This window comes from Mauremys reevesii, linkage group 6, assembly GCF_016161935.1.
Source record: "Mauremys reevesii isolate NIE-2019 linkage group 6, ASM1616193v1, whole genome shotgun sequence".
Taxonomy (NCBI): domain Eukaryota; kingdom Metazoa; phylum Chordata; order Testudines; family Geoemydidae; genus Mauremys; species Mauremys reevesii.
The window spans coordinates 1,378,906-1,397,088 of NC_052628.1; the positions used below are offsets into that span (position 1 = coordinate 1,378,906).

General features: G+C 55.9%; 1 protein-coding gene across 1 annotated transcript in view; it reads left to right on the forward strand.

The window, feature by feature from the left end:
• Nucleotides 1–2,493: 2,493 nt before the first annotated feature.
• Nucleotides 2,494–18,183, forward strand: part of LOC120407969 — a 63,532-nt gene continuing 47,842 nt past the window's right edge. The window contains exons 1-4 of the mRNA XM_039544381.1: nucleotides 2,494–2,607; nucleotides 2,739–2,914; nucleotides 16,615–16,763; nucleotides 17,186–17,374. Coding sequence (XP_039400315.1) covers nucleotides 2,494–2,607; nucleotides 2,739–2,914; nucleotides 16,615–16,763; nucleotides 17,186–17,374 — 628 coding nt within the window. The remainder of the gene's footprint in view (nucleotides 2,608–2,738; nucleotides 2,915–16,614; nucleotides 16,764–17,185; nucleotides 17,375–18,183) is intronic.

Consider the following 18,183-nt stretch of genomic DNA (forward strand, 5'->3'; position numbering starts at 1 on the left):
GGGTCCCGCCCACTCCAGTCAGGGTCAGGTAGGTATCAGGCACCACCCGATCTGGGGCCACCACCCCGGGCCGGGCCAGCGTCACCTCTGCGCCTGTGTCCCAGTACCCAGTGACCTTCCTCCCATCCACCTCCAGGGGAACAAGGCACTCGCTCCGGAGGGGCAGCTCCGTGCCCACCCTGTAAACCCAAAACCCTGAGTCTGGAGCATCCAGCCCCCCAGAGGAGCTGGCCTGAGACCCTCCTCCCCAGGGGCGGCTCTACGAATTTGGCCACCCCAAGCAGTCATGCGCGGGAGGTGCACTGGTCGCACGGCTTGGCTGGACCTCCCGCAGCTGCGGAGGGTTCGCTGGTCCCGCGGCTCCAGTGGAGCTTCTGCAGGCGTGCCTGCGGGAGGTCCAGCTGAGCCGCGCGACCAGCGAACCGTCCGCAGGCATGACTGCGGGAGGTCCACTGGAGCCGCGGGCCAAGCGCCCCCTCCGCAGTCATGTCTGCGGCAGGTCCACTCCTCCAGGGGTTCCGGTGGACCTCCCGCAGGCATGACTGTGGGAGGTCCGCCGGACCCGCCTGCCGCCCCTGCCGGCAAATGCCGCCCCACGCGTGTGCTTGCCGCACTGGGGTCTGGAGCCGGCCCTGCTCCTCCCCACTTCGCAGGTGGTACGCGGCCAGCCCCCCTTGCCTGGGAACACTGCCCCTCGTCCAGCTGGGTCTTTACTCTGTCAATCCTCTGTGGGCTGGGTCTGCTCAGTCTGTCCCTGAGCCTGAGGCACTGGGCCCGTATGTGGCCTCTGGCCACAGTGATAGCAGCCCATGTCCCATGGGTCCCCTCACGCAGGGTTCTCCATGCTTCCCCTTTAGGAGGTCTCCAGGTCACTCTCTTTCCGCGTCGTGGCGGCCCTGCTTCTTTGGGACTCCTATCTGTCATCCCCTGCCCGACTGTCCACAAACTCATCGGCCAGCTGGCCTGCATGCTGCGGGTTCTCCGGCTTCTGGTCCATCAACCACAGCCTCAGGTCGGGTGGGCACTGCTCATACAGGTGCTCCAGTATGAATAGGTCAAGCAGGTCCTCTTTAGTTTGGGCCCCAGCTGTCCACTTGCGGGCATATCCCTGCGCCCGGTTGATCAGTTGTAGGTATGTGAGCTCACAGGTTTTATGTTGACTCCGGAACCTCTTCTGGTACATCTCAGGAGTTAGCCCAAACTCGCGGAGCAGGGCCTCTTTGAACAGTTTGTAGTCCTCTGCCTCCGCCCCTTTCTTTCGGCTGTACACCTCCACGGCGGTGGAGTCCAGTAAGGGGGTGAGCAATGGGATCCTGTTTGCAGGGTCAACCCTGTGCAGCTCGCAGGCATTCTCAAAGTCCATCCCGAAGGTATCCATGTCTGGGAGGGATTGCAACTGCTTTGGAGGACAGGGTCATAATTCAAAATGATCTGGACAAATTGGAGAAATGGTCTGAGGTAAACAGGATGAAGTTTAACAAAGACAAATGCAAAGTGCTCCACTTAGGAAGGAACAATCAGTTTCACACATACAGAATGGGAAGAGACTGTCTAGGAAGGGGTCCGGCAGAAAGGGATCTAAGGGTTATAGTGGAGCACAAGCTAAATATGAGTCAACAGTGTGATGCTGTTGCAAAAAAAGCAAACGTCATTCTGGGATGCATTTGTGACGTTATTGATATAAATTGGGACCATATAGAACATGGGTTGCAACCAAGGTCCTGTAGTGTCACCAAATCTTAGGTAAAGGGGGTCATATAAGGTGTGTAAGACCAGGTTATGGGTTGCTGTGGTGGAGTAAGGACTGTCTATGTGGGGGATGGGAGAGCAGGGAGGATGGGAGAGCAGGGAGGATTTTAGGTGAGAGGCAGGTATGCAGACTAACATGAGCTAGGCCTGGAGGAGGGGAGGTGACACCTCGGCCCAGGAGCTGGACAAAAGAAAAGGAGCTGAGTGGAGGGGGGGGTCAGTCTTCGGTTTTGGGACCGGGGTGGTGGGTTTGCAGGGGAACCTGTGCTGGAATCCAGACACCCTGAACCCCCAGAGAGGCCAGAGTGAGGGGTCCTGGGTCTGAACACGAGCTGGGCTGTATCCGGTGTTCCTGTTGTCCAATAAACCTTCTGTTTTACTGGCTGGCTGAGAGTCACTGTGGGTCCCAGGAAGAGGGGTGCAGGGCCGGACTCCCCTACACTCCGTGACAACTGGTGGTAGCGGTGGGATCGACTGCACCCCGTGGACGGCGCTTCCTGCAGTAAGTGACTGGGGAGCAGTAAAATGAAGGGGCGATTAACCCCTGGGAGAGTGTGACCAGAGAGCAGGACTTTGCAGTAACAGGGTCCCCCGGGGGATCACAGCGAGCGATCCCCGGGGCGGAGGAGTCTGCAGCTCGACCCTGGCAGAGAGGGGGTGACCTCAAGGACTGGCACACTAGGGGTCCCCCTGAAGCCCGTGGGGAGCGGCGAGCACCCCGGCCTGCGAGCGGCCAGCAGGAAGATGTTTGCCACGCAGCGCAAGTGTGACCTGGTGGAGCTGTGCCGGCGGAGAGGGCTGCACAGTGGGAAGCTCACCAAGGCCCAGCTGATTGCCCAGCTGAAGGACGCAGATCGTGTGAATGAACCGATCCCTGTCTCTGAGGGAAGCAGCCGGGCAGAAGCAGCGCAGGCACCAGTGTCTGTCCCCGCTGGGAGTGGTCAGCCGGCCGCTGAGGGCTCCCCGAGACCCCCCATCCCTATGCCTAGGGGGAGGAGGAGGAGGAGCCCAGCTACCGAGGGCACCTTGACCCCATCGGCCAGCAGGGGATCGGCCCAGCGAAGCTCACCCCCCAGCCGGGGATCGTCCCACCGACGCTCGGCCTCTGTGGAGCGCAGGCGGCTGGACTTGGAGAGAGAGATAAAACTGAGACAGCTGGAGGAGTGTAAGGAACAGAGGGAACATGAGGAGAGACAGAGGGAACGTGAGGAGAGACAAAGCCAGCGTGAGCTGGAGAAGAAGGAGAACCAGCGTAAACACAAGGAGAGGGAGAAGGAGAAGCAACGTAAACATGAGCTGGCCCTGGCCCAGCTGAACAACAGTAAGGCCCCGGCTGCGGTGAGTGAGGGGGGACCCAAGCCCACAAAGAGCTTTGATAAGAACTTCCTGGCCCGGCGGAAGGAGGGGGAGGACATAGACACCTTCCTGACGGCCTTTGAGAATGCCTGCGAGCTGCACCGGGTTGACCCTGCAGACAGGATCCAGTTCCTCACCCCCTTACTGGACTGCACCGCCGTGGAGGTGTACAGCCGAATGAGAGGGGCGGAGGCGGGGGACTACAACCTATTCAAAGAGGCCCTGCTCCGCGAGTTTGGGCTGACCCCGGAGATGTACCGGAAGAGGTTCTGGAGTCAACATAAGACCCGGGAGGTCACATACCTACAACTGGTCAACCGGGCGCAGGGGTACGCCCGCAAGTGGACAGCTGGGGCCCAAACTAGAGAGGACCTGCTTGACTTATTCATACTGGAGCACCTGTATGCGCAGTGCCCCTCTGACCTGCGGCTGTAGTTGATGGACCAGAATCCGGAGAACCCGCAGCACGCCGGCCAGCTGGCCAACCAATACATGGACAGTCGGGCAGGGGATGTCAGGGAGGAGTCTCGAAGGAGCAGGCCTCCCTCAACGCAGAGAGAAAGTCACCATGGGACCTCCCAGCGGGGGCCTATGGAGAACCCCCACCAAAGGGGAACATCCAGCGCTAGGTCCACCTGACCCACTCGAGGGGAACCACGAGAAATGAGCTGCTTTTCCTGTGGCCAGCAAGGCCACATACGGGCCCAGTGCCCCAAGCTCAGGGACAGACTGAGCAGACCCAACCCACAGAGGGTTGACTGGGTAAAGACCCAATTGGATGAGGGGCAGCATTCCCAGGAAAGGGGGGCTGGCAGTGTTCCACCTGGGAAGGAGGGAGGAGGGCCCCAGGTCAGCTCCTCTGGGGGGCTGGATGCTCCGGACCCAGGGTTTTTGGTCTACAGGGTGGGCACGGGGCTGCCCCTCCGGAACCAGTGCCTTGTTTCCCTGGAGGTGGATGGGAGGAAGGTCACTTGGTAGTGGGACACAGGCGCAGAGGTGACGCTGGCCCGACCCGAGGTGGTGGCCCCAGATCGGATGGTGCCTGATACCTACCTAACCCTGATGGGTGTTAGCGGGACCCCATTCAAGGTGCCTGTGACGAGGGTGCACCTGAAGTGGGGGTTCAAGGAGGGCCCCAAGGACGTGGGGGTACACCCACATTTGCCCACAGAGCTGTTAATGGGGGGGATCTCAAGGCCTGGCCAGGCAATGCCCGGGGCGCCCTGGTCGTGACCCGTAGTCAGAGTCGGCGCAGGGCACTGCGCCCCAACAACGGGGAAGGTACTCTGCCCGAGATGCAGGACCCTGACCTGGTGGGGGGGGAACACCCAGGGACACGGCCCGGAGAGGCTGCGGCCTCAGACCCAGCCGGTGAGAGAGAGCAGGTCCCCATCCCTGTCCCAGCGGCTGAGTTCCAGGCCGAGGTGCAGAAAGATCCCTCCTTGCGGAAGCCCAGGGACAGGGCTAACCTCAGTGCAGTACAGACCATGAGGAGAGATTGCAAGGAGAGGTTCCTGTGGGAGAAGGAGTTCCTGTACCGAGAATGGGCTCCCCCCGGGGAGGTGGAGTCATGGGGGATCAGGAGGCAGCTGGTGGTTCCCCAGAAGTTTCGCCACAAGCTCCTGTACCTGGCCCATGACATTCCCCTCGCAGCATAGGCGGCAGGTTCGTATAATTTTTGGTGGGGCCCAAAATGGTGGTGTCCCCCCCCCCCGCTCTCACCCTGTAAGCTGATATAAAATGAAGCTACAATGCGTCAGCACTACAAGATTACAAGGGTCAATTAAAAGTGGAAAGTCAGAAGCAGCACTTGCCTGCTTTAATATACAGTATTAAATTTTGTTGCACCTGTTGTGACAAAGTGGGAATGTTCTTAATGTTTTCTCTGAATACTGTGTGGGTGCCTCAGTTTCCCCTGCAAAGTGCCAACTGACGGTGTTGGGGACAAAGAGATCAGGTGGCCTCCTTGTCCGGAAGAGACACAAAGGCCAGATGAGGGAGTGTCAGTTTGGAGCTGGCTGGGGAAATCGGGAGAGGCCCAGAACTTGGGTCTGGGCACCCCACCCCCCAAGATGGACCTGACTGAGGGGTCCTGTTTTCTGTACCTACAAGCTCTGTTTTAGACTGTGTTCCTGTCATCTAATAAACCTTCTGTTTTACTGTCTGGCTGCTGGCAGCCGAGGACCTGGAGAGCCCCCTGGACCTGCTGCTCTTCATCCTCACGGTGCCCTGGCCCAGCCCGGCAGGAGGAAGGCAAGGATCTCCGGCTGCGGGGCTACCTGCTCAGCACCGACAGACCCAGCCGGCCGCTCACCTCCTCACCCACTCCAGGCGCCCCTCGCCGCCATCGCAGCCCGGGCTCGGCTCCAGGGGACCCCGTTTCCGTCCCTCCCCAGCTCCTCACACACACTGGGTAGGGCCGCCCAGAGGATTCAGGGGGCCTGGGGCAAAGCACTTTTGGGGGCCCCTTCCATAAAAAAAAGTTGCAATACTATAGTAACATGTATTTGGAAATGTAAAAAATAACTAGTGAAAATTAATTTGTAATAATTTGAAAATACACCAAATACATTATTTAAAAACATTAAATGCTTTACTGGTCTGTCTACATTTGCAATTACATAATGGGCTGTTGCTGGGTGATGGTTGGTGCCAATGGGCTGTCACTGCCTGGAGGTGGTGCTGCTGTTGCCCAGGGCTGGGTGGGGAGCTGGGCTCTGGGGGGTGCCTGGCTCACAGGGGCTGGGCTCAGGACTGTGGGGAGATGGGGTCGGAGGTTGTCTGGCTCAGAGGGGCTCGCCTCGGAGCTGGTGTCAGGGCTGTGGGGGGAATGGGTACAGGTGGGTGTCCGGATTAGAGGGGCTGGGCTCGGAGCTGGGGGTCAGGGCTGTGGGAGGAATGGGTACAGGGGGTGTCCGGATCAGAGGGGCTGGGCTCGGAGCTGGGGTCAGGGCTGTGGGAGGAATGGGTACCGGGGGTGTCCGGATCTGAGGGGCTGGGCTCGGAGCTGGGGTCAGGGCTGTGGGAGGAATGGGTACCGGGGGATGTCCGGATCAGAGGGGCTGGGCTCGGAGCTGGGGGTCAGGGCTGTGGGGAATGGGTACAGGGGATGTCCGGATCAGATGGGCTGGGCTCAGAGCTGGGGGTCAGGGCTGTGAGGGGGATGGGGCCGGGGGTGTGCCCAGGTCCGAGGGGCTGGGCTTGGAGCTGGGGGTCAGGGCTGGGTGGGGAGGATGGGTTTGGGGGGGTGCCCATCTCAGTGGGGCTGGGCTTGGAGCTGGGGGTCAGGGCTGGGCCTGGGGGGTAATGGGGTCGGGGGGTGCCTGACAACCACCTCCCTGAGACCCCCCCAATCCAACTCCCCTTCCCTGGCCCCTGACCGCCCCTCCCCCCACAGAACCTGTGCCCCCTTCCTGCCCCCTGAGTGTCCCCGGGACTCCCTGCCCCTTAGCCACCCCCCGGCCCCGGCTGCTTACCCCCGGCTCACCGCGCAGCAGCCGCATGGCTCCGGAGGGGGCTGAGCTCTTCCCGGCTCAGAGCCGCGTGGGGAGGGGGCGGGGCCGCCAGCTCCAGGCTGAGCTCAGCTGCCCCTGCTCGGCCCAGAGCTTCCAGCCCCGCCCCCTGACCACGCGGCTCTGAGCGGGGCGGAGCTCAGCCCCGCCCCCACAGCCAAGCTGCTGCCGGGCTGTTTAGGACCCGGGGAACAAGCGGAGGAGGAGCGGCCCGTCCTCTGCAGCCAGGCGGGGCCGCGCTACCGGTCAGGGGCCATCCCTCTCCCCAAGCGGGCCGGGGCGCGGCCCTGCCTGGCTGCAGGGGACGGGCCGCTCCTCGGCTCGCAGCGGCAGGATGAGCTGGGGCCCCAGCTCTAGGCACCAGCTTGTTTTGCTGGTGCCTAGAGCCGCCCCTGCCGGGCGGGGAGGGGGGAAGCTCCAGCCGTGGCGACGGTGGCGGCGGGGGGTGCGCTCCAAGCAGGGGAGAAAACATTGGTGGGGCAGAGCCCCTGCTTGGGAATATTCCTGGGGCTAAAGCCCCAGAGCCCCATATAAGTCGGCGCCTATGCCTCGCAGGGCACCAGGGAATCCGGCGCACCAGGCAGAGGCTGCTACAGAACTTTTACTGGCCTGCGGTCTTTACCCATGTCCGACAGTACTGCCAATCCTGTGACCCCTGCCAACGGGTGGGGAAGGTCCAGGACAAGGGGAAAGCAGCTTTGAGGCCTTTGCCCATCATAGAAGAACCTTTCCAGAAGGTGGCCATGGACATGGTGGGACCGCTCAGCAAGGCGACCCGGTCAGGGAAGAAACACATCCTGGTGGTGGTAGATTTCGCCACTCGCTACCCCGAGGCGGTGGCCTTGTCCTCTACCAAAGTAGACACTGTGGCAGATGCGCTGCTGACCATTTTCAGCCAGGTGGGGTTCCCCCAGGAAGTCTTAACGGACCAGGGGGTCCAACTTCATGTCGAACCTGCTCCAGTCCCTGTGGAGGAAATGTGGGGCCCGAGCCCAGAGGAAGCAGAAGGTCTGGTATGACCGCATGGCGCGGGCCCGCGCCTTCGCCACCGGGGATCAAGTGATGGTTCTTATCCCCGTGAGGAAAAACAAACTCCAGGCCGCCTGGGAAGGGCCCTTCAAGGTTGTCCAGCAACTGAATGAGGTAAACTATGTGGTGGATCTGTCGAACCGGGCGCACCTCCGCCGGGTGTACCATGTGAGTATGATGAAGCCATATTATGACCGGGGGAATATGGTGTTGGCCGTGTGTGAACATTGGGAGGAAACGGGGGAATGACCCTTTAGTGGATCTATTCCCAGGGACAAAGGCTGGTTCCCCCCTGGAGGCGATTCCCCTCTCTGATCAGCTGACCCCGGCCCAGCATGCTGAGATCAGAGGGGCGCTGCATCTGTACCGACAGCTGTTTTCCAACCAACCTGGGCGCACTCATTTGACTGTCCACCGGGTGGAGACTGGGTCACATTCCCCTATAAGATGCTCCCCTTTTCGGGTCACCGGGAAAACTGCCCAGGACTTAGAAAGAGAGGTCAGGGACATGCTGGCCTTGGGGGTGATCCAGCCGTCCACAAGGCCCTGGGTCTCCCCAGTGGTGCTGGTCCCCAAGAAGGACGGGTCGATCCGGTTCTGTGTGGACTATCAAAAGCTCAATGCCATCACCGTATCTGATGCCTACCCCATGCCCAGGCCTGACGAGCTCCTGGACAAGCTGGGAGGCGCTCGGTACCTCACCACCATGGATCTTACCAAAGGCTACTGGCAAGTGCCGCTGGATGCAGATGCCAGGCTGAAATCAGCCTTTATCACCCCTCTGGGGCTCTATGAGTTTCTAACCCTGCCCTTCGGCCTCAAGGGAGCGCCGGCCACCTTCCAGCGCCTGGTGGATCAGCTACTGAGGGGGATGGAGAGTTTTGCTGTGGCGTATATTGACGACATCTGCGTCTTCAACCAGACCTGGGAGGACCACGTGTCCCAGGTTAGACGAGTGCTGGACCGACTCCGGGAGGCTGGGCTAACCGTAAAGGCTGAGAAGTGCAAGGTGGGGATGGTGGAAGTATCTTACCTGGGCCATCGGGTGGGGAGCGGCTGCCTAAAGCCGGAACCGGCCAAGGTGGAGGTGATCAGAGACTGGCCCGCTCCCCAGACCAAAAAGCAGGTCCAGGCCTTTATTGGGATGGCGGGGTACTATCGGAGGTTCGTGCCCCACTTTAGCGCCATAGCCGCCCCCATCACTGAGCTGTGCGAGAAGGGGAAGCCGGACAAGGTGGTCTGGACCGAGCAGTGCCAGGAGGCTCTCCAGGCACTGAAGGAGGCTCTGCTCAAAGGCCCAGTTCTGGCAAACCCAGACATTGACAAGCCCTTTCTGATGTTCACCGATGCCTCAGACACGGGCCTGGGGGCGGTGTTGATGCAGGAGAATGAAAATGGGGAGAGACACCCCATCGTGTACCTGAGCAAGAAGTTGCTACCCCGGGAGCAGAGCTACGCGGCCATCGAGAAGGAATGCCTGGCCATGGTGTGGGCCCTTAAGAAACTGGAGCCATATCTCTTTGGGCGCCACTTCACCGTGTACACCGACCACTCTCCCCTGACCTGGCTGCACCAGATGAAAGGAGCCAACGCCAAGCTCCTGAGGTGGAGCCTGCTCCTGCAGGACTATGACATGGACGTGGTCCACGTGAAGGGAAGTGCCAACCTGATAGCGGATGCGCTGTCCGGGAGAGGGGGCCCCGAACTTCCTCAAGTCCATATTCCTAACTGTAGATACAGAAATGATCCAGGCAGACAAATAGGACAATCCTACTCAGTAAATCATAACTTCCAATGATACCTCACGTTTTAGCTTGTATAAAATACATTATGATTATGACTGTGACGTTATTGATATAAATGGGAACCATATAGAACATGGGTTGCAACCAAGGTCCTGTAGTGGCACCAAATCCTAAGTAAAGGGGGTCATATAAGGTGTCTAAGACCAGGTTCCGGGTTGCTGGTTATAATTATGCTGTCTGTATGTCTGTATCATTTTTAGTTGAAGTTATGAATGTTGGCTCTATGCTGTCAATATTTCAAGTTTGTGCTGTGCTTCTGGGGGAAGCCTCCCAGACAAGCTGGTGTTAGCTCTGCCTAGCCTATTTGATGGCCCATTAAGGACCATTAAGGACACAATGGACCCATGGAGAGAAGGCAGACACGCCTTGTGACTCAGCAAAGTATGCAGGGACTGGCCCATGTGACTCCAGACTCCATATTTTTGCTGTAAAATTCCACAGTGAAGACAAAGGGATTCTTACACCTGGAAAAGTCTATATAAGCCTAATGCCTCATCTCCATCTTGTCTTCAATCCTGCTTCTGACCTCTGGAGGGACTTTGCCACAAACTGAAGCTTTACACAAGGGACTGAAGGACCCATCCCAGTGGGGGATGCTCTCCAGAGACTTAATCTAAACCTGCAGTTTACTCCAGCACTGCTGCAAGCCTGAACTAAGAACTTTGCCATTACTGTATGTAATTGATTGCATTTAACCAATTCTACCTCTCTTCTCTACCTTTTTCCCTTTGTAAATAAACCTTTAGATTTTAGATTCTAAAGGATTGGCAACAGCGTGATTTGTGGGTAAGATCTGATGTGTATATTGACCTGGGTCTGGGGCTTGGTCCTTTGGGATCGAGGGAACCTTTTTCTTTTATTGGGGTGTTGGTTTTCATAACCATTTATCCCCAGGACGAGTGCACTGGTGGTGATACTGGGAGACTGGAGTGTCTAAGGAAATTGCTTGTGTGACTTGTGGTTAGCCAGTGGGGTGAGACCAAAGTCCCTTTTGTCTGGCTGGTTTGGTTTGCCTTAGAGGTGGAAAAACCCCAGCCTAGGGCTGTGACTGCCCTGTTTAAGCAATTGGTCCTGATTTGGCACTCTCAGTTGGGTCCCGCCAGAACAGCTCCGTCACAGTGGCGTAGTCGTGCTAGGATCCACAGAACCAGGTCAATTAAGCTTTGGGTCAGAACCCCACGCTATCCAAATTTTAACTTTGGGATTGAGAGTTTGGTTGGTTAAAGATCAGTGACCATGAGACAAAGAGCATCAGGAAAAGCAAGGAAACTGCAAGCCTTGAGAGACAGCCTGCAGTTTGATTATGAGCAAGAACTGGCAGAAATTCGAATGGAGAAAGAGGCTGATGAGAGAAAGAAAGAAGTTGCTAAGAGAGAAGAAAAAGCTCGTAAGAGGCGTCTGGAGCTGCTGGCTGCTGAGGAGGAGACTCACAAAATACAACAAGAAACTGCTAGACTCCAGCTCCAAGTCAAAAAAGCAAGGGAAGAACGGCAGAAACTGTATCCTCTTGGAAATCCAGTTTATAACTGTGTTGATATATGGGGTTACTCTGGGCAGTTTTCTATGTTTAACCAGTTTTGCTATGGCTGGGGTGATGGGAGTTCTAACCTGGGGAGAAATATCTGTTTGTCTGTGCAAGAAAGCAGTTTGTCTGGGAATGAAGTTTCTGAATGTCTGTCTGATGTCTCAGAAGTTAATCTGGAGTTAGATCAAGAGCAGAAAGATCTCATGGGTGAGGAAAACGTTTCTCAGGAGCAGATTAAAGTAGATGGTCAGGTTAAATCCCTAACTGAGGAAGGAGAGGGTAAATTTGTAATGGGTAATGGATTGGTGGCTAATGCAGCTTGTAGAAGTAAACCTGAAATGGGTAACTGTGATTTGCTAAAAGTAGCTCAGTGTAGTGAAAAGAGCAGCAGCTTATCTGTTGGGAGAGGCAATGTGCCTGGTAGGGAAAGTTTGCAGGAGACTAGGCAGCCTTGTGAGCTGATGGCTTTGTCTAATCAGCAATTTGGGAAGGGAGGGATAGTGGAAGATGAGTGTCCATATCCCTTACCTGTTTCCTGTGTGGAGAAATGTGACAGTGGAGGGAATGTGCCTGTGTCTGTCAGGAGTATTGACTTGCCTATAAAGGAAGCTACTCCAGTCTCCAAGCAGTTGTCTGTGAACAGCCCTGTGTGCTGGGACAAGGGAAGTAAAATCCCAAGCTGTGTGTCTGGTAAAGGAGAATGTGTCTCCGGCTCTTCTGTGTCTGTGGAGCAGACAGAAGGTGCCTGTCAGCCTGTAATGGTTAAGGGTGATTCAGTTGTCTCAAAGTTGGTTGTAAATACAGCTAAAGCCCAGGAAGGGAATGGTCCTGAGTTTGGGTCTGCTGGGGAGAATGGCACTGTGACTAGGTTGCATCCAGTTAGTGTCTTAGCAAAATCCCAGAGAACAGACAATTCTGGTGCTTGTGGTTTGCCAGTTGCTAATGTGTGGTTGGAAAAGGGTGCAGCAACTCTGTCTGATCAGGATGATACCCTAGCCAGGGCACAAGGAGAGCATAAAGGTGATTTAATTGTGTTACCTACTGACAGTTTAACAACTTGTAGCAAGAAGGAAAAGATTCCTGAACTTGTTCATGGCCAAGGGAAGGAGACTGCTTCGGACCTGTTATCTAGAAAGTCTGTAGGTGTGCCTAAAAGGGGATTGTGTAGAAATCCGCCTGTGGGGCCTGAAGTGAGTCTAAGTGTAAGTGAGACCCAGAAAGCGGCTGTGGTTGCTCAGGGAAGTGTTCCTGTAGAGCAAGCCCTAGGTGGAGAGGGGAAGGGCAGAATTTCTAAGAGGGGTAAATTGCTGCTTAGAGAAGCTCCTAGGGAAAGAAATCCTCATGGTAGCCTGTGCAAGCAGTTTACTGCAACTGAAGGGTGTAAAAGTGATTTAATCAAGAAAGTTTCAGTTCCTAACAGCCAGAAATTTTCTGTTGTGAATGGATCCACTGACTTTCCTTTTGAGAGATCCAGTGTGGGCAGCTTTGAAAAGGTCTCAGGTGAAGTAGAAGCTGTTAAGGAAGTTGAGCAGCCCTATAACCACCTGGCTGTGTGTGGCCAGCTTGTTGGTGGGGAGACAATGCTGTTGGGACAGGAATGTCTCCATGCTGAATCTGTAAGTGAGCAGTCGGTGCTTCAGGATCTGAGGACAGATTCAGTTACTGGTGTTTCAGGGCAGAACAGTTGTATGGCTAAATGCTTGAGGAGGCAGGGGAGAGCAAGCCAGCTCTCACCCTCAGACTCTTTGGATTTGTGTGGTATCTCTGTAAGACAAAGTCCAGCCGTGGAATCCATAGCAGCTAAGAAGTTAAAAGCGAGTGTCTGTGTTGATGCGAATTACTTGGCTGGCAGGGAGAAGAAAGACTTGCTAATAGCTGTTAGCACAGAGGGCCCACCCCATCAGCCAGTGATCTCTGTTAAGCAAGAGAAATCAGGGTTTAATCCTGAAGAACAAGAAGGAAAGAGAAGACTGAATTTTGCAAAGGGAACCCACAGGTTAACCCTAAAATGCCCAATCTCCAATGGTATTGAGCCAAGGGTGTGGCATGACAAATATGATTGTAAATGGACACTTGCAATGAATTTGTTGTTATTGCTGATGCTAATTTTTGTAACTAATGTGTTGCTATTGCCAAGGACTGTAACAATGTACAATGTGCCTAATCTTTTGGAAAATCCCTTAAACATGTTGAAAGGAATACATGAAAACACACTTTATGTTAAAGGGCCTTGCTATACTAATGTTTCACAGTTAATGCATGTAAACAATGTTGGAACTTTTCACAGGGCAAAATACATTCCAGACCTGATGTGCTGTATGAAAGGGGAAACTGAGGCACACTACCATATTGCTTTCATGGCTAAATGCCAAGAGTCCTGTACTATGAACAACATCAATATCTACATTGGTTTAATGTTAATTGGGTTCAAAACATTGGCCAAGGCTGGTATGGATAAAGTAGCTGTTTTCTTTAGCTCTTGGCAAGATCACATGAAACATACAGGAACCATGCTGCAAAAGCTAACCAAGTTATACCTTAAGTTTGCAAAGAGATCCATTCATGTTATTGAACATGACTTTGATAAACCATTTCTGTTATACACTGGTGCGGCCTCTAGCCCAACACTAGCTGTAGTGAGACAGACCCAAGGAAAGGGGGCTCTTGGGATGCAGTCAGCGATGTTTTGTCATCCCTTCCTGCATCAATTTTGCGTTGGGGGTGTGACGTTATTGATATAAATGGGAACCATATAGAACATGGGTTGCAACCAAGGTCCTGTAGTGGCACCAAATCCTAAGTAAAGGGGGTCATATAAGGTGTCTAAGACCAGGTTCCGGGTTGCTGGTTATAATTATGCTGTCTGTATGTCTGTATCATTTTTAGTTGAAGTTATGAATGTTGGCTCTATGCTGTCAATATTTCAAGTTTGTGCTGTGCTTCTGGGGGAAGCCTCCCAGACAAGCTGGTGTTAGCTCTGCCTAGCCTATTTGATGGCCCATTAAGGACCATTAAGGACACAATGGACCCATGGAGAGAAGGCAGACACGTCTTGTGACTCAGCAAAGTATGCAGGGACTGGCCCATGTGACTCCAGACTCCATATTTTTGCTGTAAAATTCCACAGTGAAGACAAAGGGATTCTTACACCTGGAAAAGTCTATATAAGCCTAATGCCTCATCTCCATCTTGTCTTCAATCCTGCTTCTGACCTCTGGAGGGACTTTGCCACAAACTGAAGCTTTACACAAGGGACTGAAGGACCCATCCCAGTGGGGGATGCTCTCCAGAGACTTAATCTAAACCTGCAGTTTACTCCAGCACTGCTGCAAGCCTGAACTAAGAACTTTGCCATTACTGTATGTAATTGATTGCATTTAACCAATTCTACCTCTCTTCTCTACCTTTTTCCCTTTGTAAATAAACCTTTAGATTTTAGATTCTAAAGGATTGGCAACAGCGTGATTTGTGGGTAAGATCTGATGTGTATATTGACCTGGGTCTGGGGCTTGGTCCTTTGGGATCGAGGGAACCTTTTTCTTTTATTGGGGTGTTGGTTTTCATAACCATTTATCCCCAGGACGAGTGCACTGGTGGTGATACTGGGAGACTGGAGTGTCTAAGGAAATTGCTTGTGTGACTTGTGGTTAGCCAGTGGGGTGAGACCAAAGTCCCTTTTGTCTGGCTGGTTTGGTTTGCCTTAGAGGTGGAAAAACCCCAGCCTAGGGCTGTAACTGCCCTGTTTAAGCAATTGGTCCTGATTTGGCACTCTCAGTTGGGTCCCGCCAGAACAGCTCCGTCACAATGACACAATCATTTCATACTATTACTATGACAAATATGGGGAGCAGTGTCACAGGAGGGTCCCAACTACAGGATTGGTTCCCTCTGCTCCAGCTGGATGGTCTCCTTCCCTGAGACTTTCCTCCTCCTCAATAGCACAGAGGCTGTCAGACCGGGGGGGGAGGGAGGGGGACCATTCTACTGTGTCCCGGAAAGACTCATCTGTGTACCTCTCTGTCTCCCTTAACTCCTCCAGTTCAGCCTGTGATGGAGCAGGGACTGTCTGTGTGGGGGTTGGGAGAGCTGGGGAGGATTTAGGTGAGAGACAGGACCTGAGCCTGTAACCTGAGCTAAGCAGGGGGGAGGAGAATTCACACCTGCCTGGGAGACTGAACAGAGGGAGGAGGAGAGAAAGGCAGGGAACCGGCTGGAGGGAGTGGGGTCAGTTTTCGGTTTGGGGCTTGGGGGTGAGTTCAGGGAATCCTACGCTGGGATCCAAGCCCCCATGAACCCCAGAAGGACTCGATTGAGGGGTCCTGGTTGTGCTGTATCCTGTGCTCCTGTTGTCCAATAAACCTTCTGTTTTACTGGCTGGCTGAGAGTCACTGTGAGTCCCAGGAAGAGGGGTGCAGGGCCGGACTCCCCCACACTCCGTGACACATGGACTCACAGATTGTGCCCACTCGTGGCCCCGTGTGGTCCGTGGGGGGGGTGCCCCTTTCAGTGCAACAGCCCTTCTCGGAGGTCCACTCTCTCTCGGGGTCAGGCCCCTCCACCTCCTGCAGCCGCACCTCTCTGAGCCTCAGCACGTCTGTCTGTGCCGTGGGCCCCTCAGGGAGTCCCCTCACTCTGGGCCCCCCGGGCCTCCTCACCCCCGCAGGGGTTGATGCCCCCTGTTCTCTAGCCCAGAGTGACTCTCCCCCAGCGTAACACAGGAGGGTTTATTGGGGGTTGAACCCAGCACAGGAAACTCTCAGGGCCTCAGGCCTGGCCTCCCTCAGCCCAGCACATCCCAGTCCCCCTGCATCCAGGGGGGTTCTGCCTGCTCCCCCTCTCCAGCCCAGAGCCACCCTGCTTCCCAGCTGGGCCTCCGATATCCCGGCCCCAAGCCCCCTCTGTCCATTGGCTTCTCTCCAGGGAAACAGGGTCGTAAACAGGCAGGCCTGGGCCTCCTCTTCTCTCAGCCTCCTCTGGCCCCTCTGGCTGGATCCAGCTGGTCAGGTCACCGGGGTCCTCTCCCCGCAGCCCATTGTCCCCCACTGGCCAGAACCGGCTGCGACTCCTGAGCTGGGTCTCCAGGTCACCAGTCGCTGGGGTCTCCATCCTCCAGGCCATCGGCCGGGGTCCCAAGTCCCTCTCCGGTCCTGTGTCCCAACAAACTCCCTCTCCCCTCCCCTCGTTAAACCAGTAACACCCGGGGACACTGAGTCCCACCCCCTGTGCATGCAGCCCCCTGGAAAACACAGAAAACCCAAGAAACCCCCCCCACTTCGTCACAGGCTGTTTGTAGCATCCCAGGAAAGCTTCTCAGGAAGGTGGGAATTAGGATCCTCAAAGACCTATTGTTCTCCCTAATGGTCCATTGACTTGTTCCCAGCTAGCCAGCCAGACTCGCTCAACCCACCCCACTGAGGCCCTGAGCACGTGCGAATCCTATAGAGGGAAACTAGGGAGATAGACCTGATCACAGATGAGCTGATCCCGGCACCCCCTACTGTATTGGGGTGCCCAGCGTGGCTCAGGATCGGGCCCATGATGGCTGGGGGAAGCCGCATGATTCAATAACCCTCAGGAGTCTCCCCTTATGTCTTTGATACACAGAAAAATGTGAAATACCCAAACCCTGGGACTCCAGATTGCAGTTTGCCCCCGCGGGGCCGTCCTACGCCCCGGGTGACTCGGTGACGCTGAACTGCTCTGAGGGGTATCGGCCGTCACCGCCTGTGATCCAATGTGTCAGAAATGGGAGCCAGGCTGTTTGGAGTGAGACACCCACCTGCCGGGGTAAGAGCGGGACCCCCCGAGTCACTGCGGGCACAGGGGCCGGGCTGGCAGCCAGACTCTGTGACACTTTGGTATCTCTGGAGCCAGGTGGATTCTCACCCTGTAAACCCTCTGGTTCGTTTTGGCCTCTCAGCCTCTCATATGGGGACCTAAACCCTGCTTGAATTTCAGGGGCCCGGAGCCAGCCCCCACCCACCCCTGCCCAGGCCCTGGGCCCAGGGGCCAATACTGAAGGGCAGGCGCAGCCCAGAGACTCCCTGTCACCAGCGTGTCCATGTTCCTCGCCTTTCCCCAGCCCTTTGCTGTGCTGGGTTCTCCCGGCCTCCCTTTGGCTCAGCTCTGCCCAGGATCACCCGGGGGCAGCCAGCTGCACCTTTCACCACAACAGGAGCTGCAGAGACTGGACGTTTCTTTCCCTCCAGGGGTTTGTACGACGGCAGGAAACTGGCCCCCATCGGTCTCTGCTGCCTCCCCACGGACAGAGTTTGCCATTGGCGAGAAGGTTCGGGTGACCTGTCGCCGGGAGCAGTACGAGGGGCGCCCGGCCTGGGTGCGATGCACGGAGACGGCTGGGCGCGTGGAGTGGGACACGAGCCGTGTGAGCTGTGTGGGTGAGTTCTGCACAGACGGGCTGCAGGGCGGGCTGGGGGCAGGATCCAAACCCTGGGAGACCAAGAACCTCCAAGGAGGCCTCGCGACTTCCTGGGGGCATTTTTATATCTTGAGTTCAGCTCGGCCCTTCCGAAGGGCGTGAAGTGAGTGACAGCGAGTGTGGGGGGCAAAGCAGCCTGCCTGGGGGGAGTGTGGGGAGGTTCTAGGCTGCGTTTGAGGGGTGTGAGGGGATGTCTGTGGGGTGTATCAGTGTGTGTGTGTGGGGGGGGGTTGTGTGGCTAAGTATTATAGGGGTGTGTATAGGGGGTTGTGTATGGGGGCTGGAGGATATACCAGGTGTCTGTAAGGTGTGGGAGATGTGTGTTAGCTTGTAACGGTGTATTGCTGTGTCTGTGCGATGTAAGAGGTGTTAGGGTGGGTGTTAAGTTCTATGGAGGCCGTAGGCCCTCCCAAGGTGCTCTGCAAGACCGAGGCCCACACACACTGTGAGTTATTGGCTTTAATGAAGGTAAAGTGACACACCTGCAATGGGGACTCCAAGCATTGCTGTCACGGAGGCGGGGAACCCAGCGCCCTGGCGCTCAGCCTGGTATGGAGTCCAAAAGCAAGCACAAATCATGCTCATATTTATAGAAACGGCAGCAAATCAGCTCATGCATAATGCAATAGGGACTTTCCACCCTCCGGGGCTGCCCCCCTTGGCCAACAGCCTAGGGGCTTGCCACGCAGCAGTTCCAACCGGGTATAGCAGGTTGGAACTAGCATGCCGTGCCCTACAGTAACCGGGCGCTGAGAAAGCGGAGCTGCC